Genomic DNA, 13,663 nt, shown 5'->3' on the forward strand with positions numbered 1-13,663 from the left:
CATGATCTTTCTGAAGACTGTAAGGGGAGAATTCTTCCCAGCCTCTTCCAGGTTCTGGTGGCTCTAGCCATTCTGTGGCTCATGGCAGTGTAACTCCAGTTTCTGTCTCAGTGGTTGCAGATCCTTCTTTCACATGCCTCTGTGCATTTTTTCTGTCTCTTATAAGGATATTTGTCACTGGATTTGTGACCCACCCAAATCTAGGATAATGTGTTTAGGTTTATCTTAATTATGTCTGTAAAGATCTCTATTCCAAATAAAGACACATTTTAAGGTTCTGAGTGGATATATCTTTTGGGAGCTACCATTCCAACCACTACAGATGCAAAGAAATGTTAAGCTTATTGGCTAAGCTTGGCTTCTCAGACTCCTATCCCCATTGGAGGAAATGTGCTTGCATTTCTGGCAATGGAAATCTATCTCTCTGAGAGAGGGGGAGAGATATTCCGGGTCCTCAGAAACCCTGAATAACAGAAGAATGTGCCTCATACCTTCAGACATATGATTCTCAAATTCCAGAAAAAAATTAGTTTATAGGATTGCAAAAATTCTCTTTAAGCAAGCCATGTTTCCTAAAGCTAATATCTGGATTTTAGGCATAACTCCTTAATATGTCAACAGTAGCTGGTATGTGGCTACTGATCATTAAAAAACCCATAGGGTATTACAAATATACAGTTGCACTGCAACTACTTAATGATATAATGGCTAGCAGCTATGTGCAATCACTTTAAGTTCCAGGAGAAACCGAATACATGAGTCCTTGTACTGGCCTTAACGAAAACCAACCTCCTTGTTTTTAGTCCACATAATTTAGGTGTGCCTGATTTCATCTCCTGGCTTCAAGAATAAATAAGCAAACCATATTTGGCCAGTGTGAGGACCATCACCACTATTGACTAAAGAAAAGATATGTCATCTAAAACAGGATCAAAGGAAGTGATTGTCTATTGGGCTACTAGGAAAAGGGCATTTTTCTCTCTGCTGAGAGTTACTACATGTGGCCTGAAAATAGGTACCCTAAAAGCTACCCTAGCCATTTTTGCCATCACATGTAAAAGTATTATAAATGTTGAGATAATTTTCTTATGACATTATTAAAGTGTGTACACCCAGCTCTTCCTGAAACTAGTACATAATTTTCCATTTCCATGTATAAAACAATAAATAATGTTCTGGTTTTTTTGCTTAAGTCAGTTTATTATTAGAATATGATTAATAGACATATATACTTCATAGATGATATGCATAAGTATCTTAAGATATTAGACTCAAGGGAGAAATTAGCATTGGATTTCAGTACCAGGAAAATCTAGTTTTTCTTTAGCAAGGATTTTTTTCTTTTACTGACACTATAAATTTTACAGTTTATTTTTGTTTTCCTCTTTGCTGAAAATAAAGTTTGTGACTGCCTTATTGTGGTTCAGTCATAAGATGTGTCCAACTCTTTGCGACCCCATGAACTGCAGCACTCCAGGCTTCCCTGTCCTTCACCATCTCCTGCAGTTTGCTCAAACTCATGTCCATTGAGTCAGTGATGCCATTTAACTATCTCATCCACTGTCTCCCTCTTCTCCTCATGTCTCAATCTTTCCCAGCATCAGAGTCTTTTCCAATGAATAGGCTCTTTGCATCAGGTGGCCAAAGTATTGGAGCTTCAGCTCAGCATCAGGCCTTCCAGTGAATATTTGGGGTTGATTTCCTTTAGAACTGACTGATTTAATCTCCTTACTGTCCAAAGGACTCTCAAGAGTCTTCTTTAGCACCACAGTTTGAAAGCATCAGTTCTTCAGCGTTCAGCCTTCTTTAGCACCACAGTTTGAAAGCATCAGTTCTTCAGCGTTCAGCCTTCTTTGTGGTTGTGACTTCCTTAGAGTAACTGAAGATAACTTTTATGCATTTTGACACTGACTTACCCTCAATTCATTTTGTTTTATCCATATGTTATCTTTGTCATATTTTCATATCATTTGTATATGAAGGGGACAGCTAAGAATTATTAAAGTAAGATATTCTCAACACTAAAAAGAGATCAATTGTACTGTTCTTGAATAAAAATCCAAATGTAGTAGAAAAGGGGATATTCTTAATTAAGAATACATTATCCAGATGAGGAAAATAAATTATTAATTTACAAACATCTGTGAACAGTCCAGAAAGCAAAATTAAATCACAAAGCAAAAATTAAATATATAAATATATTTTCAATTTATAAAATATAAACTAAAATATCCTTTGATTTCTATGTGTTTTACTTGAAGAAACAGAAAAAAATTCTGTTATATCCAAAAGAACTGGAAGCAGGGTCTCACAGATATTTTCATGGTGGTGATGGTTTAGTTGCCAAGTTGTGTCTGACTCTTGTGATCCCATGGACAGAGGAGCCTGCCAGGCTACAGTCCATGGGATTCTCCAGGCAAGAATACTGGAGTGGGTTGCCATTTCCTTCTCCAGCGATCTTCCCAACCCAGGAATCGAACCTGAGTTTTCTACATTGTAGGTAGATTCTTTACCAACTGAGCTGCAAGGGAAGCCCATATTTTCATACCCATGGTTATAAACAGCACTAGTCTCAATAGCTAAAAGGTGGAAGCAACCAAGATATCCATGGACAGGTGGATGAATGAATAAACAAAATGTGGTATATAAAAAAATCAGAATATTATTTGACCTTATAAGTAAGGAAATTCATCACATGCTACAACATGGGTGAACCTTAGTGAAATAATCCAGTCACAACCAAACTGTGAGATTTCACTTATGTGAGGTACCTAGAGTGGTCAAATTTGTAGAAACAGAAAGTAGAATGGTGGTGAGAGGGATGCAGTGTGGTGGAAAAGGGGAGTTGTTTTCTAATGGGTATAGAGATTCATGTTTGCAAGATGAAAGTTCTCAAGATATTTCACAACAATGTGACTATAACAAACCAAACTTTATACTTAAAAGTGGATGATATGGTAAATTTTGTTATATATTTTTAACACAGTAAAAGGGGGAAATGATATATTTCAGTTTAAGATAGGTATTTTTCCTAAATGAAATCTATCAGTAAACTTAGCCTGAGCAATTGTTAAAATTTAAATCCACACAATCAACAGTAGAGCCTACATTTTGGCCACATGATGTCGCTGTCTTAGCACAGTATGTTCTCTAAGAAGAAAAATACCCAGAACCCTATTGTAACTCCAGAGAGGAGAGCAATAAGAGAGGCAGCAGGACTTGAGCAGAGATTAGAGGACAACATTTAAAATTTTGCACAACACGATATTCTAATTTGATCAACTCACTGAGAATTGGTGATGGTGTCTTCTAAGAGTAGGGGCGTGGAGGTCCGGCATCTGCTTCCGCTGCTTCTGCTCTTAGCTGTAGGCGAGGCCGGGAGAGGCCAGGTCCGCTACTCAGTCGCTGAGGAGGCCAAACACGGCACCTTCGTGGGCCGCATCGCCCAGGACCTGGGACTGGAGCTGGCGGATCTGGTGCCGCGCCTGTTCCGGGTGGCATCCAAAGGCCGCAGGGACCTTCTGGAGGTAAATCTGCAGAATGGCATTTTGTTTGTGAATTCTCGGATCGACCGGGAGGAGCTGTGCGAGAGGAGGGCAGAGTGCAGTATCCACCTGGAGGTGATCGTGGATCGGCCGCTGCAGGTGTTCCATGTGGAGGTGGAGGTGAAGGACATTAACGACAACCCGCCAGTATTTCCAGTGGCGGTAAAGACTATCCGGTTTCACGAATCGAGACTGCTTGACTCACGGTTTCCTCTAGAGGGGGCATTTGATGCAGATACCGGAGTAAACGCTCTTCTCACCTACAAGCTCAGCTCCAGTGAGTATTTCTTTCTAGATATACAGACAAATGATGAACTAAGTCAGTCTTTGTCTCTTGTGCTGAGGAAATCTCTGGACAGAGAGGAAACTGCTGAAATTAATTTGTTACTAGTGGCTACTGATGGGGGCAAACCTGAGCTCACGGGCACTGTTCAGTTGCTTATTAAGGTATTAGATGTGAATGACAACGAACCTACTTTTGACCAATCAGTTTACAAAATACAGTTGTTAGAGAACGTGGCAAATGGAACCTTGGTGATTAAATTAAATTCTTCTGACGCAGATGAAGGATCAAATAGTGAGATTGTGTATTCATTTAGTAGTGATGTGTCCCAGAATATAAAGACCAAGTTCAACATAGATCCTAGCTCAGGGGAAATCAGAACTAAGGGACAATTAGATTATGAAGAAGTGAAATTATATGATATTCAAGTTATTGCATATGACAACGGGACTCCGTCAATGTCTGGGCACTGTAAAATTTCAGTAAAACTTGTGGACATTAATGATAACTCACCAGAAGTCTCAATCACGTCTCTTTCACTTCCCATTCGAGAAGATGCTCCACTGGGCAGTGTCATTGCTCTCATCACGGTGGCCGACCGTGACTCTGGTGCCAATGGACAGGTGACCTGCACCCTGATTCCCCAAGACCTCTTCAAACTGGTGTCCACTTTCAAGAATTACTATTCACTCGTGTTGGACAGCGTCTTGGATCGCGAGAGCGTGGCGAACTATGAGGTGGTGGTGACCGCGAGGGACGGGGGCTCGCCTTCGTTGTCGGCCACGGCCAGCGTGTCCGTGGAGGTGGCCGACGTGAACGACAACGCGCCCGCGTTCGCGCAGCCAGAGTATACGGTGTTCGTGAAAGAGAACAACCCGCCTGGCCGCCACATCTTCACCGTGTCGGCGCGAGACGCGGACGCGCAGGAGAACGCGCTGGTGTCCTACTCGCTGGTGGAGCGGCGGGTGGGTGAGCGCGCGCTGTCGAGCTACGTGTCGGTGCACGCGGAGAGCGGCAAGGTGTACGCGCTGCAGCCGCTGGACCACGAGGAGCTGGAGCTGCTGCAGTTCCAGGTGAGCGCGCGCGACGCGGGCGTGCCGCCCCTAGGCAGCAACGTGACCCTGCAGGTGTTCGTGCTGGATGAGAACGACAACGCGCCTGCGCTACTGCCGCCCGGGCCAGGTGGAGGACCCAGCGCGCTGAGCCAGGTGGTGGCGCGTTCGGTGGGCGCGGGCCACGTGGTGGCGAAGGTGCGCGCGGTGGACGCCGACTCGGGCTACAACGCGTGGCTGTCGTACGAGCTGCAGCCGGCGGCGGGTGGCGCGAGCAGCCCGTTCCGCGTGGGGCTGTACACCGGCGAGATCAGCACGACGCGCGCCCTGGACGAGGCGGACGCGCCGCGCCAGCGCCTGCTGGTGCTGGTGAAGGACCACGGCGAGCCGGCGCTGACGGCCACGGCCACCGTGTTGCTGTCGCTGGAGGACAGCGGCCAGGCGCCCAAGGCCTCTTCACGGGCATTGTCTGGCGCCTCTGAAGCGGAGGCCGTTCTAGTGGATGTGAACGTGTATCTGATCATCGCCATCTGCGCGGTGTCCAGCCTGTTGGTGCTCACGCTGATGCTGTACACGGCGCTGCGGTGTTCGGCGCCGCCCAGCGAGGGCGCGTGCGGGCCGGTGAAGCCCAGGCTGGTGTGCTCCAGCGCGGTGGGGAGCTGGTCTTATTCGCGGGAGAGGCGGCAGAGGGTGTGCTCTGGAGAGGGGCCGCCCAAAACCGATCTCATGGCCTTCAGTCCTAGCCTGCCTCAAGGTCCAGGCTCAGCGGACGAAAGACAACAACTCTCCGAATCAGAACAATTCGGAAAGGTGAGTCTTAATTTTTCCCCCATCATCTCTAAAATTGTTTTATTTCCTTCGTTCTCCATAATTCTATTATTCTGATTTATAGTTGTTTTTATTTATATCGTTATCCTATTGTGCAATATGTGGTATGAATAGAAATCAATTTCTTGCATTGAGAAAAAATTACTTAGATGATCTTTTTACATTTTGAAATTTCCATAAATTACAAAATTATTCCAAAATAATTTTCCAAATTATTCCTTTCACCATGAATAATAGGATTGAAGGAATGAAAAAAATACTTCAGCAAAATTTGAAAATTTACTATAACCTCTAAATTGTTTTTCTTGTATTAAAAAATCACAATTGGGGAAATTTAGAGCATGATTATGTAATATATATTTTCAGTTTACATCATTCATCCATTCTGTCAGAATATGTTGGAAATTTCCCAAATTATTCCTTTGATCAAGAATTTGTCTTTATCTGTTTATGTAACAATTAATATGCTAATTTTTCTTTCCATGTATTTAAAAGCAGCCTGAATAAATTTATAATGCCAGGACCTCCAAAGTACATATCATAGGTCATCACAACACATGACATAATTTCGAAATAATTGCTAATCTTACATATGTTTTTCAACAGTATTTGGAATAAAGACTTCACATTTGCAAAATTCTTAGTTTTAAGACACAATAGAGAGTTCACTGAGAAAAGAGCTCCCTTTCAACTTTAATTGAAAAATCATTTTAAAAAGTCACATTGTGGGGTGACCAGGTAGTGGGACTTTTTCTTCAAACAAGTGGAGAATACTATAACGCACTCTTTATTTTGTGGGATGTTTAGTCAGGCTTAAAGTGTATCACTGGGTCAATATATGTAGATCTCCCACTATGCAGAGATTGACCACCTCCCTCTGGCACCACACACAATGCCTGTGATAACATTTTCCAAGACTGGCAGCAATCATATTCCTATGAAGTTGGAGTTTTCCCAAAAGGTAACATAAGGAAGGGTGCTAGTGGTAAGAACCTGCCCATCAATGCAGGAGTTTTAAAAGACTCGGGTTGATCCTTGGGCCTGGAGGAGGGCATGGCAACCCACTCCAGTATTCTTGCCTAGAGAATCCCACAGACAGAAGAGCCTGGCAGGCCACAGTCCATAGGGTCTCACAGAGCCAGACACAACTGAAGCGACTTAGCACCACACACAAGGTAAGGAAAATGTAGTTATTCAATGGAAACTATTATGTTGGGTTAAACACTAAACTTGGTGAGTAAATGTTACATTTGGAAAGGATGTTAAAAACACTTTTTTTCCAACCAAAGGAAGATGTCTTGGGGTGAAATTACTGCCTTCTACTACTCTTTGGTCCATAGTTATTTGCTTTTCCCCCCTCAAACATATGTGGATATTGATGATTCATAAAATAACTTCCACTAAGTGATCTTAGCTTTAGCCATTTTACAGATAGGCCAGAATATACATTTCTATCTGGGATCTGTTATTAAAGGAATGGAGTTTGGTGGGGAAATAGTGACCTCCATTTAAGTATAATCTGTTCCTGCATGAAACTTTATTAGCACCTCAGAGTTGATATACCTCAAAATGCAGGGAGTATATATTTGCTGGGAATCAGAAAAGTTCATCTGAGACTTTACAGAGAAAAACAAATGTCTTGAACAGATGAGGAAAAAGCTCTTTCTTAAGATGAGTCATCACTACTCATCACTTTCTTGAGACTTGCGTGCAGAAAATATGAATGGTTAAATGGAACCTCTCCTACCAACAGTCTAGTCACTATATTCTATTCTAGGTAAACTGTAAGCTTTTATATTATATTCAAGTGTGTCCATATCTCCAGGAATCACAACAGATCATTGTATAAGCTCTTACTGACTTTTATTTCTTATTTACATTTTCTTGATTCAGTTGCCAAGAGATGTCTAAGTGAGAGTAGATATTACTCACTAATACTTTATCCACATATTAGCTCAGTTTTCTAAACTCATATAGTTTCTTTAGTATTACCGTCATCTCTTAATGGAGAAGGCAATGGCACCCCACTCCAGTACTCTTGCCTGGAAAATCCCATGGACAGAGGAGCCTGGTGGGCTACAGTCCATGGGGTTGCTAAGGGTTGGACACGACTGAGCGGCTTCACTTGCACTTTCCACTTTCATGTTGGAGAAGGAAATGGCAACCCACTCTGGTGTTCTTGCCTGGAGAATCCCAGGGACGGGGGAGCCTGGTGGGCTGCCGTCTATGGGGTCACACAGAGTCGGACACGACTGAAGCGAGTTAGCAGTTAGCAGCATCTCTTAATAATCATTATGGGGTCTACTCTCTTATAAATTCCCTATGGCATTCCATTTTGCAGAAAAGTATACTCTTAAGTATCATGAAATGTATAGTATTACAGTAAGCTGTTAAAGGTATCTTACTGATATGAAGTCCATGATATTAAAAATTTTTAATTTTGCCTCTCATTTTAAAACTAGCTACTACCTTTAAAGATCCACCAAAGCACCTACTGGCATACTGATAATTATAATTATTTCCTAGAACCATTCTTTTCCAAAATAAGTCTTAAATGTTTACTTCTTTTTCAAAGAAGCAAAATCAACTAGAAATTATGTTTGATATAAACAAATAGCATTAATTTACCTCATATTTTAAAGAAAGTTAGTTTAAAATATTCACTTATTTATTCATTAAAATTTAATTGATAATTTATTCTATTCTAAATATGAATAATAAAATATGAGTAAACTGCAATGTTGGTTGCATTCAATGAGTACATGGAAAAACCTGTTATGAGAACTATTCTCGTAATACTTAAATGACAGTTTGTTGGTTTTTGGCCACACTCCCAGCAGTGGAAGCAATGAGTCCTAACCACTGGATCAACAAGGAATTCCCTTAAATCACATGTTCAATTTCATTTAAAAAGAGTCTGATTATAAGCAAAATTTGGGCATACTCTTACCTCTCTAAATTCAACCTCTTCCCATGAATTTTCTCTGTTCAACTTCCAAACGCTTTCATGGCCTAGTTTTACATATGTTGAATAAGTGAGTCAGATTCTAAAACGATTTTTCTCTCTTCAATGATTAAACACCAGTTCTTTCAAGTAACAACTTTTTAACAAATTGGAAGCCAGAAATTCATCCAGAGTGAAGATTAGTAAAAACACAATTATTTCATATTGGGAACATTTTAGGATATACTGCTGCTGCTAAGTCACTTCAGTCGTGTCTGGCTCTGTGCGACCCCATAGATGGCAGCCCACCAGGCTCCCCCGTCCCTGGGATTCTCCAAGCAAGAACACTGGAGTGGGCTGCCATTTCCTTCTCCAATGTATGAAAGTAAAAAGTGAAAGTGAAGTTGCTCAGTTGTGTCCGACTCTTGGTGACCCCATGGACTGCAGCCTACCAGGCTCCTCCGTCCATGGAATTTTCCAGGCAAGAGTACTGGAGTGGGGTGCCATTGCCTTCTCCATTAGGATATACGGGTAAATTGAAATGTATAAATTCAAAAAATTAATATAATTTCCCCTGGTATGATGTGAATATAACAAATATCCAAATCAAACAATTTGCTGTGTTTTTATGCAGCAAAAACCAAATTTACAAAATAACTGTACTGTAAAATACTGACTTTGGCTTCCCTGGTGGCTCAGTAGTAAAGAATCCGACTGCCAATGCAGGAGATGTGGGTTTGATCAGTGTGTCAGAAAGATTATCTAGAGAAGAAAATGGTAATCTACTCCAGTGTTCTTGCCTGAGAAGTCCCATGGACAGAGGAGCCTGGTGGACTACAGTCCATAGGGTTGCAAAAGAGTCAGACATGACTTAATGACTTAACAACAACAATAAGACTGACTTGTGAAATCTTTATATAAACAATAGTTGAGACAGCTAACAAAGATGCAGTTGTTGGATAAAGGACACAAGAATGGTTTGTAGACATTCTATAAAGGAAGAAATATAAGTGAACATATTTTATAAAGTAACAAATTGCCATAATAATATAGAAGTAAATTGTGTGCACACATTTTTACCAGTTTTGTTGTTTTAATGGTTACAAATATCAAAGGCCTGATTTTTCTGTAAAATGTAGACTTTGTGGTCAAGTGGTTAAAGTCATGAATCTTGAAGTAGATTGAGATCCCACTCAACACCACAAGTCAATATTATTTTTTAAGTTACTAACCTGTACATGTTTCCACTTCAGTGTTTCTAAAAACTGAATCATATTAATACCTACCTCAGAAGGTTGTTGTGAGAATTTAATGAGATAACCCTGTTAAAACAAATGGAATAGCACTTGTCATATGGGAAATATTTCCAATAGATGTCCACTACTGTTAAAACAATAATCACTATTTTACTATATTTAACTGTATGGAATGGACTGGCCTAATTGAAAGTCACGAATTAGTAGAAAAGTTCTAAGCATATATTTTGAAAAAATACACGAAGACTTTGAGGAGTGGGAAGGAAATTAACAAGGAAAAAAATTGAGGGAAGTTCAATGGAAGGAAAAGATAGATTTATTTAATACCTACACATTTAGCCACATGATGTCGCTGTCCACCACAAGGTATTTTACCACAGAAGAAATACAGCATTCATTACGTAGTAAGATGCTGCTTTTCCTCACCATCTGTGAAATACGGGCATGGAATGATTATTTATGAAATGAAGAATAAGGAACTAAAAGTATTTTCAAAATTTTGATCGTTGCAAAAGCGACCCAATACTTGGAAAACGCTTGCAATGGTACTTTCCTGGAGAGAAGGTCAGGGAGACTGCCGACTACTGCTTTCGGTAATGTTTCTTCTATTCTGGGAGGCCGGGAGCGGCCAGGTCCACTACTGGGTCTCCGAGGAGGCCAAACACGGCACTTTCGTGGGCCGCATCACGCAGGACCTGGGACTGGAGCTGGAGGAGCTGGTGCCGCGCTTGTTCAGGGTGGCGTCCAAGGACCGCGGGGATCTTCTGGAGGTAAATCTGCAGAATGGCATTTTGTTTGTGAATTCTCGGATCGACAGGGAGGAGCTGTGCGGGCCGAGGGCGGAATGCAGCATCCACCTGGAGGTGATCGTGGACCGGCCGCTGCAGGTGTTCCATGTGGAGGTGGAGGTGAAGGACATTAACGACAACCCACCGGTTTTTCCAATGGCAGTAAAAAATTTGTTTATTTATGAATCCCGGCCGCCTGGTTCTCGGATTCCGCTAGAGGGCGCATCAGATGCAGATATCGGAGCTAATTCTTTATTAACTTACAGGCTTAACTCCAATGAATATTTTACCTTGGATGTAAAAAGAAATGATGAGGAACTTAAATCCCTTGGACTTGTGCTGAAAAAACTTCTAAATCGAGAGGACACTCCTGAGCATCACTTACTTATAACTGCAGTTGACGGTGGGAAACCAGAACTCACTGGTACTACTCAACTGAAGATCACCGTTCTAGATGTAAACGACAATGCTCCGGAGTTTGAGAGCACGATCTACAAAGTCAAATTATTTGAAAATGCACCAAATGGTACCCTAGTAGTGACTGTTAACGCCTCTGATTCGGATGAAGGAATAAATAAGGACATTGTGTATTCTTTCAATACAGACACATCAGCAGATACTCTGTCGAAATTCCATTTAGATCCCGTTAATGGATACATCATTGTAAAGGGTGACATAGATTTTGAGTTAACTAAGTTATATGAAATACAGGTAGAGGCAACAGATAAAGGAACTCCCCCAATGGCAGATCACTGCACGGTTCTAGTGGAAATTTTGGACACGAATGATAATGTACCCGAGTTGGTTATCAAATCACTCTCTTTACCTATATTAGAAGATGCTCCAGTCGGCACAGTCATCGCCCTGATCAGCGTGTCCGACCTCGATTCCGGTGCCAATGGGCAGGTGACCTGCACCTTAACTCATCATGTGCCCTTCAAGCTGCTGTCCACCTTCAAGAATTACTATTCATTAGTGTTGGACAGCGTCTTGGATCGCGAGAGCGTGGCGAACTATGAGGTAGTGGTGACCGCGAGGGACGGGGGCTCACCTTCGTTGTCGGCCACGGCCAGCGTGTCCGTGGAGGTGGCCGACGTGAACGACAACGCGCCCGCGTTCGCGCAGCCAGAGTATACGGTGTTCGTGAAAGAGAACAACCCGCCTGGCCGCCACATCTTCACCGTGTCGGCGCGAGACGCGGACGCGCAGGAGAACGCGCTGGTGTCCTACTCGCTGGTGGAGCGGCGGGTGGGTGAGCGCGCGCTGTCGAGCTACTTATCGGTGCACGCGGAGAGCGGCAAGGTGTACGCGCTGCAGCCGCTGGACCACGAGGAGCTGGAGCTGCTGCAGTTCCAGGTGAGCGCGCGCGACGCGGGCGTGCCGCCCCTAGGCAGCAACGTGACGCTGCAGGTGTTCGTGCTGGATGAGAACGACAACGCGCCTGCGCTACTGCCGCCCGGGCCAGGTGGAGGACCCAGCGCGCTGAGCCAGGTGGTACTGAGGTCCGTGGACCCGGGCCACGTGGTGGCGAAGGTGCGCGCGGTGGACGCCGACTCGGGCTACAACGCGTGGCTGTCGTACGAGCTGCAGCTGGCCGCGGGTGGCGCGAGCAGCCCGTTCCGCGTGGGGCTGTACACCGGCGAGATCAGCACGACGCGCGCCCTGGACGAGGCGGACGCGCCGCGCCAGCGCCTGCTGGTGCTGGTGAAAGACCACGGCGAGCCGGCGCTGACGGCCACGGCCACCGTGCTGCTGTCGCTGGAGGACAGCGGCCAGGCGCCCAAGGCCTCTTCACGGGCATTGTCTGGCGCCTCTGAAGCGGAGGCCGTTCTGGTGGATGTGAACGTGTACCTGATCATCGCCATCTGCGCGGTGTCCAGCCTGTTGGTGCTCACGCTGATGCTGTACACGGCGCTGCGGTGTTCGGCGCCGCCCAGCGAGGGTGCGTGCGGGCCGGTGAAGCGCAGGCTGGTGTGCTCCAGCGCGGTGGGGAGCTGGTCTTATTCACGGGAGAGGCGGCAGAAGGTGTGTTCTGGGGAGGGGCCGCCCAAGACCGACCTCATGGCCTTCAGTCCTAGTCTTCCACCTGGTCCCATTAGTGGAGACAGAGAAGAGCAGCTGGATGTAGAGACTGATCTTCCTGCCAAAGTGAGTAATTTTAAAAAATCCTTTCAAAGATGTCTTTGTTCTTAATTGACTATTTCTGCTTCTTTGGAAGCATTTTTAACAGTAATTAGTCTTGTTTCTGGCAGTAGACTTTTCCAAGTATTCGTTTTGTGGTTAAAAGTTTTGCATTTGTTGTGACTAATGAATGATTTTGAACCAAATCAGCAATAAGTTATGAGTACCATACTTGCCAGTGTTTAAAAATCGCTGGAGGATTATTATATTGCTAAAAGTCTGGGTAGAAAAAATAGATTTTTCCAGGGTATTTTGCATTGTTTACAATATTTGACTTTAACTGTGGTGTACTAATTCCTGTACAATGCTTCAATAGCTAATGATACTTCTCATGTGAAATTTGGCCTAGATGTTTGTCCAAATGTCACTGGCCCGTTTAGTTTATTAAACCTGTTCTCTCCTATAGATCCTTTACTCATTTATCTATTTATTTGGATTCTCACTTCCTCTTTCTACTTGAACATGATGTTTTAATTTTTGTGCTCACATTTTGCAATACTGTGTATTGTTCCTAGTTTTCCAATTGGGCAAAAAAGCTAGAATATTAAATTTATTGCTTTTAGAATTGTATCTTTTTCATCTTCAGTTTCTTGCTACTTTTTATTAGTAAGCATTAAGAAATCAACAGGAAGTGAAATTTTAATATTCACTTTACTATATAATCATTTAGAAAATATTGCTTTTGGAAGAGTATTATTAGTCTTGTCAAAAAGTATTATTTTCTACCTGCTCAGTGTTGGAAAAATACTGTACATCTAATTTTAAAGCTATTTTACTAGCAAAACT

The 13,663-nt window shown here is 43.1% G+C and overlaps 2 protein-coding genes across 2 annotated transcripts; both read left to right on the forward strand.

The window, feature by feature from the left end:
• The first annotated feature begins 3,299 nt into the window (after nt 1-3,299).
• Nucleotides 3,300-5,765, forward strand: LOC128051024 (protocadherin alpha-2-like). The gene has a single exon (XM_052643524.1). The coding sequence runs from the start codon at nt 3,300-3,302 to the stop codon at nt 5,763-5,765; it is 2,466 nt and encodes an 821-aa protein (XP_052499484.1).
• A 4,685-nt stretch (nt 5,766-10,450) lies between these two features.
• LOC128051740 (protocadherin alpha-3-like) lies at nt 10,451-12,889 on the forward strand. Its single transcript, XM_052644379.1, has one exon. It carries the CDS (start codon nt 10,451-10,453, stop codon nt 12,887-12,889), a length of 2,439 nt encoding a protein of 812 aa, XP_052500339.1.
• The last annotated feature ends 774 nt before the right edge of the window (nt 12,890-13,663 follow it).

This window comes from Budorcas taxicolor, chromosome 7 (assembly GCF_023091745.1).
Source record: "Budorcas taxicolor isolate Tak-1 chromosome 7, Takin1.1, whole genome shotgun sequence".
In the NCBI taxonomy this organism is placed as follows: Eukaryota; Metazoa; Chordata; class Mammalia; order Artiodactyla; family Bovidae; genus Budorcas; species Budorcas taxicolor.